The sequence below is a fragment of the Macadamia integrifolia genome, chromosome 9 (assembly GCF_013358625.1).
Source record: "Macadamia integrifolia cultivar HAES 741 chromosome 9, SCU_Mint_v3, whole genome shotgun sequence".
NCBI lineage: Eukaryota > Viridiplantae > Streptophyta > Magnoliopsida > Proteales > Proteaceae > Macadamia > Macadamia integrifolia.
This window is the reverse complement of record NC_056565.1, coordinates 2,279,659-2,298,267: the sequence shown is the minus strand read 5'-3', so window position 1 is coordinate 2,298,267 and position 18,609 is coordinate 2,279,659. Positions and strand designations below refer to the sequence as shown.

At 37.3% G+C, this 18,609-nt stretch overlaps 2 protein-coding genes across 2 annotated transcripts in view; both read left to right on the top strand.

Annotated features, from left to right (window-relative positions):
* LOC122088976 (heat shock protein 90-like) overlaps nucleotides 1-3,813 on the top strand; it is a 6,471-nt gene extending 2,658 nt beyond the window's left edge. The window contains exons 2-3 of the mRNA XM_042658378.1: nucleotides 3,210-3,319; nucleotides 3,427-3,813. Coding sequence (XP_042514312.1) covers nucleotides 3,210-3,319; nucleotides 3,427-3,813 — 497 coding nt within the window. The remainder of the gene's footprint in view (nucleotides 1-3,209; nucleotides 3,320-3,426) is intronic.
* Nucleotides 3,814-13,178: 9,365 nt separating this feature from the next.
* On the top strand, nucleotides 13,179-15,511 carry LOC122088459 (protein STRICTOSIDINE SYNTHASE-LIKE 10-like). Its single transcript, XM_042657736.1, has 3 exons — nucleotides 13,179-13,532; nucleotides 14,177-14,440; nucleotides 14,827-15,511. Exons 1-3 carry the CDS (start codon nucleotides 13,252-13,254, stop codon nucleotides 15,395-15,397), a joined length of 1,116 nt encoding a protein of 371 aa, XP_042513670.1. The 5' UTR covers nucleotides 13,179-13,251; the 3' UTR covers nucleotides 15,398-15,511.
* The last annotated feature ends 3,098 nt before the right edge of the window (nucleotides 15,512-18,609 follow it).

Below are 18,609 nucleotides of genomic sequence, written 5' to 3'. Positions count from 1 at the left end.
TTCTTTATTTTTTTTTTTTTTGACTAATCAAGGATGGGGAATAAATAGGCCTTGATGAACTGGTACTGGGTGATGACTTTTGGGGGATAGAATCTTGGATAAGAATTTGACAGACCATAGATGAATGCTAGATACCTAATGGCCTTGCATGCCAAATGACGATTCTTGGGGGATAGAATCCTGGATAAGAATTAACGGACTAGTAGGTGTACGATAGATACCTAATGGCCTTGCATGCCAAAGGGTGATTCTTGGGGACACAAACTATGATGATCTTTAAGATACATTGATTATTAATTTAGGAACCAATTTATTGCCTCGAGATGGTTGAGACCGCACATGCACATGTCAAGTTACCTACGTATCCCTCAAAAGGAATCAGGTCTGACGTAGTTTAGGCTATTCACCCTTTTAGACATAGTATTTCTTGAGTTGATCCATGTTGACTAGTCTGGGTAGTTCTTCGCTGTTGTGGTCTATGATTTTCATAGCTTTGCCTAGTAAAATCTCTTTGACAGCGAATGGGCCACTCCAGTTAGGCCTGAATTTTCTCCTTAGGGCATGAATTGGGGCTCTTTGCTCTCGAAGAACAAGTTCACCCTCCTTTATGTGATGGGGCTTCACATTCTTATTGAAGGCCCTTACCATTCTCAGTTGATATTTCTTCAGATTGTCGATTGCCTTCATACGCCTTTCTTGAGCTCGTTGTGTCTGGTCTTCACCCATTCTCTTTCAGGTAGCTGACTATCCAAGAGTACTCTTAATGATGGCACGTATAACCACCTAAGGGCAAGTTGATTCAAACATATTTGAAGAAAGATCATTCAGAAGAGATTCATGATTTTTTCGGATGTGAAAAAGAGGAAATGAAGCAATTCGTTAGATATGGAAAGATTGGCATTCTTAAAGTGGCTAGGAGGTTCATTCAATACCTAACACTAGGAGGAATCCATCAGCAAAGGTCACAAGATGCTTATCTACTGTGCATGATAGCTCGCTATGTTCTCCGAACTCTAGGATGTGGTGCAGTCTTGATAGAAGTGATAAAGCAATTGAAGAAAGGAAGAAATATCATTCTCTGGCACTTGCTGGTAGACACATAAAAGACAAGTGCATTAGTAGGTGTGGCACCCGCTAGTCTTACCCACCGGTAGGCCCAAAGAAGACAGGCAGGTCACACTGGTAGGTGTGGCACCCGTCGGTATTCCTCGGGTTTTGTTGTTTTCCTTCATTTTCTTCATTCCACCTCTTGAAAACTTAATAGGGTGGTTCCCACTTCATTTCCCACACTTCCTAAGCGTCATCTACTTGATTGTTTTATGGATCGAAGCCATTAACAAGACTTGGGAAAAGAAATCATACCTTAACTTGATGTAGGTACCATGGACATCCGCCCCCCCCGGCGGGATCACGGTACGGCGCATAGCGCGTGTACACACGCTAGGGTTCAACCCTAATGAGATGAGATAGTATCTCCCGGTCATCAAATGCCAAAGCGGGGGATACACGTTATGGGTAAAAGGAGTCGTCACCTAGAAATGGTCTAGGACCCATAAATTTCTCCCCCAATCAAGGGAGAGAGACTAATGACTTTGATGGATAAGGCTGGTTTGCACCAAGATTCTAGACAAGTGTCAAGTGACAGACTAGGAAGGTGTTAGGCACCCAGTCTGCCCGACCCTAAGGCCGGTCTTTTTTTATTTGACCAAAGTTTGTTTATACCCTACTAACTAGTTCTAAATCTAGGTCACTGAAAACCCTAAACTAGGTATCTAAGCATGACATGTGAAAACCCTAAGCCAAGTGTCTATGTTATGCTAACCTAGGTGATAATGCAAATAATGAAATGATTATGCTAATTAAATATTAAAAACCCTAAATGATTTGATTAACGAATTATGAGTCTTAGATTAAGCTAATTAAGTAAGTCTAAACCTAGGATTAGTTTAGCAACTTATGAAACCCTAAATTAAACTAATTCGATTAATTGAGCCTAACCTAGATGGATGATCAATAAATTTATGGAACCCTAAATTGGATTAATTAAAATGATTAAACCCAATCCCTAATAATTTGTGAAATAAATTATTGCAATCCTACTTAATCTAATTGGTAAAAAGATTTTCAAATTAAATGGGGCCTAATTAAATTAGAAAATTTAAATGGGCTAATTACATTAAATGGAAGCATTTTACTAGTCTACCTAATCTAGTTTAGGAAGATTAAACTAAACCTATGGTTTAATTAAATAAATTATGAAACCTAATTGCCCTAATTATGTTTACCTTGAGCTAATCCTGAGATGAGTTAAACATTTTCAAAGCCCTAGCTAAGCTAATGAGAAGAGAATCTTTTAACTAATTAATCTAGTTAATTATCCTACATTAAATAACTAATTAATTGGTTGATTAAAATAAACGAACTACTAGAGGGAAAAAGATTGGTAATCACGCAAATTTAATAAATTAAATTGAATGAACAAATCAAATGCAATGATTAAAAAAAAACTAAATAAATTAACCACAATTAAATAAACAACAATCGAAATGACTAATTAAGTTAACTAAGTTACTTTAATTAATCTAAATTAGTACTACACTAATGCAAGTGAATGTTGGAATACAAAAGATAGGAGATAGTAGGAAAACCCAAATCTCCAATACGCACCTAATGCTACGAGCCGGTTTGAGGGGCCAGCCACGACCGTACTAACCTACGTCCTAGACTACGGCCCATAGACCCATTTGCTGATTCAAGATCCTAATTTAATAGAAATTAGTGAAACCATATGATTCAAAAATAATGAGAAAAACCCAATCGGTTTCAGCCCTCGATCCTAAGGGCTGGATTAGAGTGACCCTAGGACTCCATATGGAATCCCCTAAAAGTGTTAATTGAAACACGACGAAGGTAAAGGTGAAATAAGAGAAATATCACACAATGATAGGGGTTGGGGAGCATATTACAATTTGAATTACAAAAATAAATAAATAAATGGAATGAATAAACAGAAGAAAATAAAATATAAAATAAAAAAAATAAAAAAATAAAATAAAAAAGATAGAAGAGAAGGAGATGGGGTTTCGGCCATAGCAGCGGCAGGGAAGGAGAAGGGAAAAAGAAGAAGAAGAAGAGAAGAAAAAGAAAGGAGGTGTCCCACGAATGGCAGCTAATCAACAAGCAGAAACCCATCTGGCTGCGAAAGCCAGAGGAGATCACGAAAGACGAGTATGCTTCGTTCTACAAGAGCTTGACCAACGATTGGGAGGAGCATCTGGCTGTGAAGCACTTCTCTGTTGAAGGGCAGCTGGAATTCAAGGCAATCCTCTTTGTGCCAAAGAGGGCTCCATTCGACCTTGGTTTTGTTAAGGGTGTTGTTGACTCAGACGACCTTCCCCTTTAACATCTCCCGTGAAATGCTTCCAGCAGAACAAGATCCTGAAGGTCATCAGGAAGAATCTTGTGAAAAAATGCATAGAGATGTTCACGGAGGTTTCAGAGAACAAGGAAGATTATACCAAATTCTACGAGGCATTCTCGAAGAATTTGAAGCTGGGCATTCATGAAGATAGCCAGGACAGGTCGAAATTGGCTGATCTGCTCCGGTATCAGTCTACAAAGAGTGGTGATGAGATGACGAGCCTGAAGGACTATGTCACCAGGATAAGGAAGGTCAGAAAAACATCTACTACATTACCGGTGAGAGCAAAAAGGCCGTCGAGAACTCTCCCCTCCTGGAGCGGCTCAAGAAGAAAGGCTATGAAGTCCTCTTCATGGTTGATGCCATTGATGAGTATGCTGTTGGTCAGTTGAAAAAGTATGATGGGAAGAAGCTTGTCTCTGCAACCAAAGAAGGCCTGAAGCTTGATGATGAGACAGAGGAAGAGAAGAAGAAGAAGGGAACTGCAGCAGCAGGGAAAAAGAAAAGAAGAAGAAGAAGAAGAAGAAGACGTGAGTTGCAGGGTTCGGTCGCTGCAGGTTTTGGAGGAAGGAAAGAAAAAGAAGCTGAGAAGAAGGAGAAGAAGAGAAGAAGAAGAAGGATGAGGAGGAGTTAGGTGTGGCTGCGGTTCGGTTGGAGCAGCAAGGAAGAAAAAGAGAAGAAGAGAAGAAGAAGAAGAAAAGAAGAAGAAGATGCAGAAGAAAGAGGGGGGTTCGGTTGCTGCCAGTTACAGCAGCAGGGAAGGAAAAGAGAAAGAAAAAGAAGGAGAAGAAGAAGAAGAAGAAGAGAGGAGGGTTAGGTGCGGTGGCTATTGTATCAGGGAAGAAAAAGAGAAGAAGGGAAGAAGGGAAGGGAGTGTTCGGTTGCTGCCGGTTAGGGGTTGCAGCAGCAGGGAAGGAAAAGAGAAAGAAAAAGAAGAAGGGGAAGGGAGTGTTCGGTTGCTGCCGGTTAGGGGTAGCAGCAGGGAAGGAAAAGAGAAAGAAAAAGAAGAAGAAGAAGAAGAAAAGAAGAAAGAAGATTAGGTTATATGTAAGGTTCTGATCCAAGGGTTCAGATTAAAAGAATAAAAAGTAACTTAAGAAAAAAACTAAACCAAATCAAAGGTAAACATAAAAAAAAAAACAATTAAACCTAACTAAACTAAAAGAATCAATTAAACCTGAATATCTTTAATTGGACCAGAATAAATCAATTTACATCTAATAAACCGCATTGAACCAAATTGAGACTAATTAAATATAATTAATCTAAACAAATCAAGTATTAATAAATTAGAAATTAATCTATTAAATTAGATAAGCTAGTTCTAAACTACAATTAGGAAAAGAAAAATACCTTAAACCGGCTTTAATCAAGAAACAAGGGGAGATAACCTTTATGCTTCAAGACCAAAATCGAACCGAACCGGGCTAAGTCTCCCAGCTCAAGGAAGGATTACACATTCAAAAATTTTAATTGGAGGAATTATTTATTTAGAGAGAGGGAATTAGCAAAAACCTTCATGGGGCCATATTCCTTCTCTCAAATTTTTCTCAATTTTTTTCCTCCTTTTTGGAAGAGGGGAAAGGCTATTCTTATAGCCTTGGGACTTGGGACAATTCTTTCATATTTTCGATGTGGGACTAAAAAACTAGAGAGAATTGTCCAAAAAGGCTTGCTTTTGGACAAAGGGGTTTGGGCCCCATGTGGCACCCTTTGATTGCTTGGAATGGAATCTGATACCAAACTTTGGAGTCAACTTTCGGGGGTCATATCTTTCAAACCGTTTGTCGGAATTCGACGTGTAGTATGTCGTTAGAAAGCTCAGTCTGAGCATTATCCAATGATGTGAGACATGATTGCAGTCTCGACCGGAAACCTTTACGAAAATATGCATAAAGTTGGGACCTGGATCATATAATGAAAGAGAGAATTGAGCGTCGATTCGCATAGTTCTCGCATCAAAGTGTAATGTCCAACTTGAGGGGACAAACAACAATAATACACAACATCAAATTCTAATTTTTGAAAACATTTTCTCTTGAAAGTTTATAGGAAAAAATGGTCATTTTCTACTCCAAGTTTGAAAATTCTCCAAGTCTAAAATATCCAACATGTAATCCTTCATATTATCATCATTGCCGGGGGGTGACAAAATTCGGTGTCTACACTTGAAAACCCCAAATCTTGGGCTCCTCTTCCCAGACTCAAATGCCACTTCAATAACTCCCAAATCTTTGTTTCTCTTCTTAAATCCTTTAAAGAAATCATACAAGGGTTTCATTATTCCCTAAATTCAACCACATACAAAAAGAGTTTTATCATATCTTAAGGGTTTATGGCGTTTCTTACCTCAATATGTAGATCTCAAGACACCGGTGACAATACCGACAGAGAAAAGGTAAAACGTGGCTACGGGACCCAAGAAGGTAGCCTTCTTCCTAGTCTCCTTCTTCTTCTTCCTCTTTTCTCCCTCCTCTTTACTCTCCTCACCAAACTTTGCTGAAATCATAAAAGGGAGAGAGAGAAGGACTTGAGTGCTATTTATACCTTAGTTCATAAATATCTACTAAGGTCTGTTTGGCTTTGCCCATTTATGGACCAAAACATATTAAATCGTGTTTTCGGGTGAAGTAGCCGATATCTTTGGGCATATAAGACCCCATTATGACAAAAAGGTTAAAATACACGTGCTTACCCAAGTTGGGTTTGCTAGGGTCCACGTTACCCATACAGGTGGGTCACACTGGTGGGTCTCGCACCTACCAATGACACCCACCAATTGTCCAAATAAGCCAATCTTGCTGTATTTTGGAGAAAAAATGGGATCTTAACACGTATCCTACTCTCGTCACGTGTTGTGAACGAAGTTCTTATCATTCAAATATGATAACGTACATTTCCTATTCATATATGACCTTGTGGTATGTGCAAGGACATAGCCTAGGCAAACAAATCACTTCGGATACTGGCTCAACCTTATCCGACCACCTAGCATTTGACGTCACCCTTGCCGTCATGTACCACAAGGCACCAGCATCAACCCGTTCTAATTCGGACCCTGTAAGACCAAACCAAATCAACCGGTCAATAAACCAGATTTCAAAAGCAGAGCTCTATAGAAGGTCTCTTTGTAGTTTATATCTTCTCTCTTCTCTCTCTGTAAGGCACCTTGCCACAAGTCTAGCCTAGTAGTATTCTGCCCTTCCTTCCGAATCCCTTTCGATTTTAAGACTCGCTTGAATGCAACGGCTTTGCAACCCTGTAGAATTTCTACCAATTCCCAAATGCCATTGCCACTAATGGATAGAACTCTTTCCTTATAATTTCTATCCACTTATCTGATTTTGTACCGTTAATGGCTTGTAGGAAGTGACTAGGTCCTCCTCTTGACCAATATCAAACTCACCTTCATTCAAGTAACATAATCTGAATGCATAGTAGACTTGCGAACTCTAATTGAATTCCTCAAAGACTCCAGATTTATAACAACAACTATGTCAACTGGTAATGGTGGATTTGTCACTGCAGTAGTTGTGTCAGCCGGTAGATCAGGCTTTGTGGGTGCAACCACATCATCTGGTGAGAGTGAATCATTTTCTCCTAACTTTAGAAGTTATACAGTATCAAGTACTCCCATATAGGTTCCAATTTCCTCTTCCTCAAACTATAAATTATGAGGTATAGAGGAATCATCACATTCAATGAATCTAGTATATATGAGTAGTCTCAACAAGTCTATGTCCTAGACCTAGACAATAGAATCTGTAACCTTGGATCAAAGACTTTCTCCTGAAGATTGAAAAGTTTTGCTTCAGCCTGATATCCCCACACTCGTAAATGTCTAAGTCTAGGCTTTCTACCAGTCCAGAGTTCATAAGGAGTTTTGCTCAATGACCTACTTGGCATTCTTTTGAGGATATGAATTGCAGTTTTGAGTGTTTCTCCCTACAAAGACTCTGGTAAGGTAGTATTGCTAACCATTGTTCTCACCATGTCCTTCAGAGTACGGTTCCTTCTCACTGCTACTCTATTATGCTGAGGCATATCCGATATGGAATACTGTGGAGCTATCCCATGTTCCTACAAATACTTGGCAAAAGATCCAAATGGTTGATCAGTGTTCCTTTAATAGTACTCTCTACCCCTGTCTGACTTGATTGCTTTGATCTTCTTAAAGTGAAAGACCTCTAATTCTGCATTGGAACACTTGAAAGCATCCAATGCGCTTGACTTCTCACTAAGTAGAAAAATATATCCATAATGAGACCAATCATCGATGAAGGTGAGGATATAACATTGGCGACTAAGGGTGAGGCTGGAAAAGCACCATAGATCCCAGTGTAATTGAGATCTAACACTTCAACACTTTGAAAAGCATCCCTCCTTATAAAAATCATCTTTCCCCTTTATGAAGTCAATGCATGCCCTCATATTTTGGAAATCAATAATGTCTAAAACTCCTCTCACTAGCTCGTCCATTCTCTTACTTAGAGAAATGGTCTATCCATTTGTGCCACAGCACAGAGGATTTATCATGAACCAATTGACGCATACCTATAGAGAGATATAGTTGAATCTATACAAACCATCTATCAAGCTACTAGAACCAATAGCAATAGAATATGCAATAAAGTGAAGCCAACTTGATTGAAATTAATTGTAAACCCATCTGAAGTGAGTTTAAAAATAGAAATCAAATTCCTCCTTCTAGAGGGAACAAAAACAACATCTTTCAATCAATAAAGTAGTCACAACTATAAAACAATTTAATGGTTCATATCCCTTCCTCTTCAACTTGCTCCATTTTTCACAAATACGTTGATTTCATCCTTACTTGGCACCCTCCTTCTTTGGAGCACCTACAATGAATCAGTGACGAAAATAGCTAATGTAGAATCAAACTACCATGAATCTACAGGGATATTAATCAAGTAGGATTCAAAATAGCTTAAGGAAAATTTCATACCATTGTCCTTCTTACCTAGATAAGCCTTCCTTTTGAAGCAACCCTTTTTCATGTGTCCTGTCATCTTACATCAGAAGAATTGTATGTCACTCATATCCTTCTGGCATCCACTCTCCCTATTGTTCTGCTGCCCCTTCCTTGTTTCGTAATTCTTCCCTCCCTTATAAGGTAAGTACTTACTTCCTTTGAGAACTTCTTATCAATTTTGTTAGGTTCTAATGAAGAGGAGGCCTTACTTTGAGTAAGGTTAGAACTCTATCTTGGTCTTGTTCATACTCCCTTTCTCCTGGGTGACCACAGTGATAAATTCATCAAGGCTTCACTTCTCCTTTTGAGGCATTATAGGTGGTTTGGAGAGCCTTAAACATCTCAGGGAGAGAGTTCAATGCTATAATCACCAGAAAGTCATCATCAAAGTTGATGCCAAGCCCCCTGATCTTGTTTCCTAAAGAAAGAATTATACGTTTCAGATGTAAAATTTAATTTTTTTTTCTTTTTAAATCCAAAGAATTAGACACAAAATAAAATAAAATTTATCAATAATATTTGGAATAACTTATAGCTATTTATATCATCATTTAAGTAATGATTACAAAGAAATTGGTGGCTTAAATGGTTATTATAGGAAGTTCATACAAGAATATTTTTCATTAACAACAGCTATCCAAGCCCTCGGCCTAACTAGTCCCATGGACCTATACTGACCCCTCAATCACACGAGCTGGGTCATACCAGGGTTGAATGAGAACTATTCAACTTTCACTGAAAATAGTGAAGAACACTAAACACCCAGTGTAAGTAGTCCTAAGCAGGTAAGAAGAGTCGAACTTAGAACAACATGCTTCCTGAGGCAAAGATCCCTTGCCAAATCAGTTACCCTTTTGAGATTGTTCATACAAGAATATGTAAAATAGCATCCCCCCTAACCGCCATGCTCAAGAAATATTCCTTTATCTAGGTAAATGAAGCTATGCCAACTTTTGAAAAACTCAAAATGGCTATGGTTAACCCACATGTCCTAGCTCTTCATGATTTTTCAAAAAGGTCTGTTTAAGAATGTGATGCATTTGGCAGGAGGATTATAGTTACCATGTTAATGTAACAGAGTATATATCTTCAAGTGGTATCACTAAGAAATCCATAGAGCCAAGCTAATTTTCTAGTTTTAAATGAGAAGATTTACAAGGATTTCATCAAGGAGTGTGACCCCTAGCAACAAATAATGGCTGAGAATATTGCAAGCATCAGGTATTCTTCAACCTTTGCCTTTCGTAGTTGTACATGGTCATATATTTCTATAGATTTATTGAAGGATGGTGGTGGTGGACGGGTGTTCGAAATATACCAATTTTATTTCATTATCACAAGATTGATGAAGGTTACTTTCATTTATGATGGATTTTTCCACCTAAAATCCACTCAAACCAAATTTTTAGGGTTTTATTTTATTTTATTTTATTTTCAGAAAAATATTAATTAAAAAAATGTTAATTTAACAAAGATCTACAAAAGATAATGATTGAGGTTCATTGGTTTTTAGTGTTTATTTTTTAAAGCACCAAAATATTATTTTTTGTATTTTCTATTATTTTAATTTTAATAAAAATTATCTACAACTTTTTTTTTTATACAAAATAGAGAAATACAAGAAGATGAAAATTAAATATGGAACGAACTTAAGACCTCCCTGACACAAGTGTTCTAGTGCACTCTATGCCAACCACCTGTACTAAGTAGGCGACTACAAATCCACCCATAGGTTGAGAAGGAAGAAATTAAAGTTTCCATTAACATTTTGTTTTCTATAAACCTCGTTATAGGTTATTGTAATTTCTAAGCTTTGGATCTCTACTATGCTAATGGCCATGCCGAAGGTGAAGCATGGTTTTGAAGTGGTTTTGTACCTCTCATTCTTTCATTATTTTAATACAATTGCTGACTTAAAAGAGAGAGAGAGAGAATTAAAAATTAATAAATAACCTAAGAAATTTAAATAAAAGTTTAAGGAGAAATGGAGAACTGTGCCTATGAGATTTAGATATTTTAAGCTTCTTGTTGTCTCCTCGATGAACATCTCTTCCATTTCCACTGCCCACTACTTCTCTACTTAGTATTTTAGCACTTTAGTTGGTAACCACTTGCTAATAATTAACACTTAAGTCCAGCCTAAAATAGTGTCTAATTTTGAAGTATTCCACGTTAAGTTGTTAAATCTTGAACATGTAGACGGTGGTTTCTTATTAAATTCTTGGTAAACTGTTTTCTGTGAAGAATTGTGACCCTCCGCTTAAATACATGGGGTAAACATAACTGATTTACCCTTATGAAATAAAAATAATGTTTTTATAGATAATTTTTTTATGCCTTCTCATTGGTTTTCCCAAATGTGCTGGAACTGCACTTTCCCTAAATTATTATGGGTCATGTTTCTTAAAAGTTGGAGTTACCAAAAGGCTGGTCTTCTATCTTCATTTTTCATTTATTTATTTTAATCCATCTTTGTACTCAGAAAGAAGGTAGGGACTCATGTTCAATACAAAACAGGGTTTTTGAAACCTATAATATATCAATATATGAATTAAATAGAATTAAAGGATACAAAAGGTGAAACTGAATTTAAAGAGACACTACAAATCACAATGTAAACTGAATAATAATAATCGAATAGAAATTGGTAAAACCTAACTGAATGCAAAATTATTTAATTTTAACTAATTTTTATCCGGTGCTTATTTTTTTCACCTTATCAAAATGTAAATTGAACTATAATTGGCGGACCAAATAACTAGAACTGAAAAATTCCATCCAACAGCTGTAATCCAAAATTGGTTTTGATTTCACCTAGTTATATTTGTAATTTACTATGAAAGTAAATATAAGGAGAGTTGAACTCATGTACTCTTAATTGTAAGATATTTGCTAGCATACGGGAAGAAAGCCCTTACCCCATCACCACTCGAAGCGACTGATTGTGGATTTAAGTCGACATGCTCGTATTATCACTCGTTGGTCTTACAGAAGTACTATTTGTGGTATAAAGGTTTCAACCTAATACTATGATCACTATCATGTAGTACCCTTTTTTCTGAACTAAAAAAAAAAGATTATCAATGTTTACTAAATAAACTACTCCTTTTTGAATTGCATAAGAAATATCATCATATGCAAATGGGGAGATGGTGTGCAGATCCCCTATTAGGAAATTTAAAAAAAGTGTTAATCCCAACTGACTCTACAGTGATTGTTGAGAAGGAAAGGCCACACCTCCTGTGCTTTGCACCATCAACCACGCCGTCTCAAAAGTCAAATCTGGATTAAGTATCCCAATAATTTATATTTGAACAGACCCATTCTTTACGGCATTTTCTTGGGACGTTCCCTGCAACAACCAATAAGCTCCAGATGCGTCTCATTATTCAGATTGCTTGTCCTGGTGACGATCGATCAATGAAATGGACTTTCTTATGCAAAAAGACAAGAGGGGGATGAGTCAGTCCTCTTATTTTATTTTATTTTATTGTAATTTATTTTAATTATTTATTTATTTTTAAATAAAAAAAATAAAACTGAGACAAGAAAAATAAAAAATTGAAAGTGAAGCTTGGACCAAAGTAAGTGATCAGAATACCTTAATAGTGATATTTTTCTTTTTTCAGTTAACCTGTATATTGAAGTATAACATAAATGGGATTCTTGATTTAATGAGAAGCGTGGCAATAATTTGTGGGCTTTTATGTCTTGATGCGAGAACCATATGATTCGATAGTGCTCTTTCTCCTTCTTTTTTTTTTTTTTTTATTGAATACATAAACTTAAAAAACTTAAAAATTAAATGAAGGTTACTACATAGGCCATTGTATACCAGTAATCATCTGCATCACAATTATGTATGTATCACATCAAGTGCCATTTTGACTTGGAAAAAAGGCTGATGTGGTTAATTCTCACCATTAGATGTGTGGAAAAATCTGGGGATGAGCCATCTGTTGAATTTTAAAGCTTCAATCTCTCAAATGTCTCACTTCTTTATTTCATATTTTCTTTGTAGTTTGAATGGTATAAAATTGAACTTGCTTTTAATAAAAGAAGAATTCAACCTACATCATGAGACTGAGAAAATTCTATTTGAATTGAAACTGCGTACATTTGAATGCCGAAGATTGGGGCCAACTTGTGGAAAATTTTAGGCCACGCTAAACAAACAAAGAACACATACCTAGTGCATGTATGCTTTCACAACTATACCTCTATAGCTACGAGAGAGGAAGCGAAGGATGGATCCCTAAGTAGTTGTTTAATGGCCTTGATAATTTTGACCCATTATTAGTAGGAAAAAAAATTCAAAGTCTAAATGGTGGACATGATGAGCATTGTATGGAAAGGTTTAGAGTTGGACTGGCCACATGTCAAATTTCACAATCTTATTCAATCAAATACTGCGGTGTTTTGCATTCATCTTTCTATTATTCAGCCATTACTGGGATAACTCTATTTGGGATGAAATCAACAAATAAGATGGAATCGAGTTTTCCTTCATCCATGGTGAAAGGGAATCTATTTGCCATCATAAATTCAGATGCTTACGAGGGATATCAAGAGGGGGTATTTTGGGGAACATACCAAAATCCTATTGGGACAAAGTGGTGAAAGTTCCAACTCAGTGGAGGAAAAAAAAAAACAAAAGAATGAAAATATTCACATGAAAGATGACAACCAATTATTAAAGATTCTAAAATGCTATTATTACCCATCTAACACTAATTAGCTTAAAAGGACTGTCATTTTATTAGTAGGAAACAAACAAACAGAAGGAGCCTTATCTCTTTTTCTTTCCCTTCTATTCTTTCTCTTCCTCTCTGAAGCTATGAAATCTATCTTCATCTTTGTTGCAGCAATTCTTGCAGTCCTTTCCATCTACTTGTCTACCAAACCATCTCCTTCATTCAAGCCACCACTTATTGCCGGAGCCTATGACAAGCTCCATGATGCAGAGGTAATTCATCTCCCCGGAGAAGCCGTCGGCCCGGAAAGTATTGCCTTTGATCCTAATGGAGAGGGTCCATACACAGGTGTCTCCAATGGTCGAATCCTCAAGTGGGAAGGAAACGAAGGCTGGACGGAATTTGCATTCACTTCTCCACAAAGGTAAGAAAAAATTGAAATTCTTGTGTTTCAATAAATAGCCTGACAGTCTTCTTTTTATCTTTATTGAGGGGAACAGTATAAGGGAGATCAGTTATTATTCTTCCTTCTCTTCCTATCTTTCACTTATCATTATTAATATTACCTTTTCTTCTTATTTTCTTAGTTTCTATTTTTGGGAGTTGTGGGAGGGATGGGGCAAATCAGTTTGTGGGTAACTGAAAGGTAGAGCTAAAAGGCAAAGAAACAGGATAAGATTTTGGATCCGAATCCTCTCCGATGCATCCAACAGCTGGCAGTATCTGGTTATGTACTTTAAAAGGCTCTCATCCGTCAGATACGCGTTGGAGAGGATTCTGGTTTGTCCTTGTTTTATCATTGAACAACCTTTGCTTAGTTGGCCTTTCATTCACATCGAACATGAGTAGCCACATGTAAAAAACATATAAAGACTTGGACACCCTCTCTCCTTGGCTAGTCTAGATCATATATTTCTCGTATGAGAACGTGATCCAAACTCCTCTTAATAGCTAGCTTTGCCCAATTTCCAAAACGATTGATGCATTATAGTATGATTGATGGTTTATGTTATAGTTTATGGGGTAATAATTGATTGGGGGAACTGTAATTTTTTCTTTCGATATCAGAAATGAGTGCGAGGGCTTTTATTCCCCAAAGATGGAACATTTATGTGGGAGGCCACTAGGATTAAGATTTCATCCCAAGACAGGAGATCTCTACATTGCTAATGCCTACCTTGGGCTCCAGAAGGTAGGCCCAAATGGAGGTTTGGCGACTCAATTGATCACCGAGGCTGAAGGCGAACCCTTAAGCTTCACCAATGATTTGGATATTGACAAGGATGAAGATGTAATCTATTTCACTGATTCTAGCACAAACTTTCAAAGAAGGTAATTAATTTCAGTATTTAAACATATACTTAACTCTGTTTATCACTTTTATGGGGTCTAGATCAGCTCCCCACATGAAGAGGAGTTACGTACCCTCTCCACATGGGATTCCACCGTTCAAGGGGTATACAGATCATGAGTTAGAGTATTTAATATATCATTAACTCCTAGTCTGATATCTTATGAATAGGAACTCGGCTCAGCTCCTGACATGGAGATGAGTGGAGACGATGGTTTAGATCCGTCCCAACAGTCTCAACGTGAGGAGCACATCTAAACCCCATGACTGATAGAATCTCATGTCAAAAGAGGATTTAGACTCTCGTTTATGTGTAACAAAAATTTCTATTCATGATTTCACTTGTCTAAGCTAGAATTTTTCGCAGACAGTTTATGTCAACAGTTCTAAGCCTCGACAAGACTGGTAGGTTGATGCAATATGATATATCAAGTAAACAAGTGACTGTGCTGCTGAAAGGCCTATTATTTCCAAATGGTGTGGCATTGAGCAAAGACAACACCTTCTTGCTAATTGCTGAGACTACTACTAGTAGGATCCTAAGGCTTTGGCTTCAAGGTCCTAAAGCTGGAACTCTTGATGTCTTCACTGAGTTACCAGGATTTCCTGATAATATTCGAAGGAATTCAAAAGGGGAGTTTTGGGTTGCTTTGTACAGCAAGACAGGAAAAGTTGAGAACTGGGCTCTTTCGAACCCTTGGTTTGGGAAGCTATTCTTGAAGCTCCCTGATAGAGTTAAGAGATTACAGTCACTGATTGGTGAAATGAAGGCTCATGCAACTGCTGTGAAGCTGAATGAGGAGGGAAAAGTTGTGGAAGTTTTGGAAGATAGCCAAGGAAGGACTTTGAGGTTTATTAGTGAAGTGGAAGAAAATAATGGAAATTTGTGGTTTGGATCAGTGTTGATGCCCTTCATGGGCCGTTATAACTTGCACTAGAGCAGCCTTGACTTAGGGGACTTTTTCTTGTTATTGAGAATGAGATGCATCCAATTTACTATAGGAGAATAAGTAGAAGAAATAAAGTTTTCAAGGCTCAAGTTTAGAAAGCCACCAGCTATCTTATATTGATACCAACATCTGATTATTGAAATATTACATCTAAGGTTGTGTTTGCTATGATTTCTTAGAATACATTATTGACTATTCTTAAATGCATTCTAAGTCAATAGTGCATTCTAAAAAATCATACCAACACAGCCTTGACCTTAAAATTTATACTAAACAATTTCAAATGCTTTCAAATTATGGTTGTATAGTTTTTTCTCTTTAACCACAATTTAGAGTTGAAGTTTTTAGGAGATAGAGTGTTCATGACCTACAAATTGTTGAGGTTGATAAGATATGACAAATGTATGTTGAATAAATGCGAGAGGCTTAGGCATGTTGCCAGCTTTCGATAAGCTAACCGCATACACCAATCACAGATCTAGCAGGAGGACAAAGGGGTCTTTTCTAAATGGAGAGGAGAGAAGATGACACATGTTGGGCATTCTGATGGTATTTTCAGCCTTTTCCTTGAATAAGGGAAAGAGAAGCCTGAAAGGCAGCATGGCCTCTGCACCCAGACACAAAGGGGCGAAATTACCACCCTATTCATCATGAAAGATGGAAATCCCGCACCTATTGATGCTTTTGGGCAGGCTCCTATTGGCCTTCATGCTGGCACAGGGGTCATGCTTAGGGATGTAAGCAGATCGAAGTCGGATTGGATGTGATCAAATCTAGATCTTTCCTAATCGGATACAGATGCCGATCGAATTGGATTTTCGACTACCCATTTACTATCTGGCTTGTATAATTCGGACCTTCCTCCCCCCCCCCCTAATGAATACAATTTTCTCTTAATCCATCTTTCTAAGTTATCTTAATTCTTTTCCTGATTCTCTAGAATATGTCTAAATTTCAGAAACCCTCAAAATCATTAATTGACTATCTAATCGGATCGGATAAGATAATTATTTTCTGGATTATTCGAATTTGATTCTAGATACCCCTAAATAGATACGGATGCAGAATTAAACTCGGATTCTGGCTATCCATTTAGCATTTTAAGGGATAATTCTCCCCCCAAGTAAATAATAGGCCTAGATATTTTAATGGATGTAACACCAAGGCTATGTTTGGTATGTTTCATCATAATGTATTATTGACCTAAAATACATATCAAACGCAGCCTCTAAAATATTTATTATGAACTTGATTCCAATAAGCTAGAATCTCTCAAACTTCATATAGAATATCTGAATCGACTCTTGGTTCACCTGTCAAATTGCTTCTTTCTTTTTTTTATGAGAACAAATTTATGAAGCCCATCCTAGATCATGAGCAATCTTGTGAAATGAAACTGATAAATCTTATCAAGGCTTTGAGCTTCTCAATTGAACAACACATCCTTGAACAACCCAAGACAATTAAAACACTCTATTTTTCCTGTTTAGTTTTCCTATAATTATCTACTACAATCTATATTTTGTCCTTTTTTTCTTCCCTTTTTTTATTGGATGGATAGAAAGTTGTGAAGGCAGTGGGGGGGAGGGGGGGGTATATTTCATTGTCATGTCTCTATACAACACAGCTCGAGACTTTTAAGAGCTATCGCTTGCTTTCTTTCTTTCTTTCTTTCTTTCTTTCTTATTGTTTATTTATTTATTGGGCAGTGTCAAGGTCCTTCTCTTCCCTCTTCAGTTCCCATCTCCCCTATCACATAGTAGACTTCCTTGAGTTTTTTAAATTCTTCCTAAAATTACATTTCAGAGAAACGATAGCTCCCAAATTAGCATTGAAACTCTAGTCCGAAAAACCCTAAAATTATAATGATTTACTCAACAAGACAATAGTACATTATATGCATACTCTTCCAAGTCGTGGGTCGATTCATCGGATCGTGATCGATCGAATCAAACCATACCATGGGGGCTACGCCCCCGCACACCCATAGTTGCCCATTGTCTGTGCGCTCAGATACATAAGGTGAAATGACTACCCCCCCCCCCCCCCCCCAAATGAAATGGAAAGGTAGAATGTATTTGAAATTTAGGGGAAAAGGTTTATGTGGAGAAGTGTGGTCCGTTTGCCCAGATAAATAGTGGACAAAATGACTGGCCTGCCTACCTTGAAATTGAGAATGACGTGGTTGCATCCTTATACACTTCCATTGACCCTTGCACACGACACAGGAACCACACTCCACCAAAAAAATACTTCCCCTTAAATTTAATTGGGCATGCAATGCCCTAGAATGCTTCTACCAAAAGGGGTGAAAAATTCTGTTGAACCGTTCAAGAGGATACTAACCCAACACATTTCCTATTCCTCACCCACACATTTTCTATTTTGCAGGAAGTACTTACATTCCAAAAGATACGGACCCTCCATTTTTTTATTTTTTTTTTGGAATTATGGGCGTTCCAAGGGATTCCTATTTTTTAGTCAGTCAGGATTTACATGGCAAAGTCATACATGTCCATTTCCTTCGCAACTTAAATCCTCCCTATTGCTTACCAATAACTCATCTGTCCAAGTTCTATTGAAGAGGTTGCAAGGGAATTCTTTTTACCTTTTTTCATTGAACAAAATGCACGAAGAAGTAAAACGTTCCCATATAGAATCACAGTATAATTTGAAGCTTCTTCATCAAGGTGCACCTCCCTCTCTCTCTCCCTCTCTCTCTCTCTCTCTCTCTCTCTCTCTCTCTCTCTCTCTCTCTCTCTCTCTCTCTCTCTCTCTCTCCAGAAGAACCTAATATCCCTTATGTTAGGTATTTTTTAAAATAAGTGAAATTTCATTTCATCGCCTGGGATTAAGCACCCCTACCCCTGTTGGGGGTTCTTGCACCAAAAAAAAAAAACTTGTGATTACACTCCAGGGTTGCTGGAAAATTTTACAATTCCCACCAACACTTAGGCTCTGATTGTTTCAACATAAAGTATTGTTATTCATAAATTTTATTTTATACTTTTCTATCATTAATGATACTCATGAAATTTATGAACCTCAATTCGATGATGAAGTGCTTTGTTCTTCCTTTTTCCTTTTTTTTTTCTTGCTTGAATTTCCTCCCTTTTCTCATGTCCTGACTTATGTGAGAGGTTAATGGTCACCTACTAGACGCCAGTAGAGCCAATGGCCACCTACTCTTATATACACCC

Excerpts from the sequence above, each read along its gene's own strand:
- LOC122088459 (XM_042657736.1), top strand. The coding sequence starts at position 13,252 with ATGAAATCTATCTTCATCTTTGTTGCAGCAATTCTTGCAGTCCTTTCC. Across the intron at positions 13,533-14,176 it reads GCATTCACTTCTCCACAAAG|AAATGAGTGCGAGGGCTTTT; the intron begins GTAAGAAAAAAT and ends TTTCGATATCAG. Across the intron at positions 14,441-14,826 it reads AGCACAAACTTTCAAAGAAG|ACAGTTTATGTCAACAGTTC; the intron begins GTAATTAATTTC and ends AATTTTTCGCAG.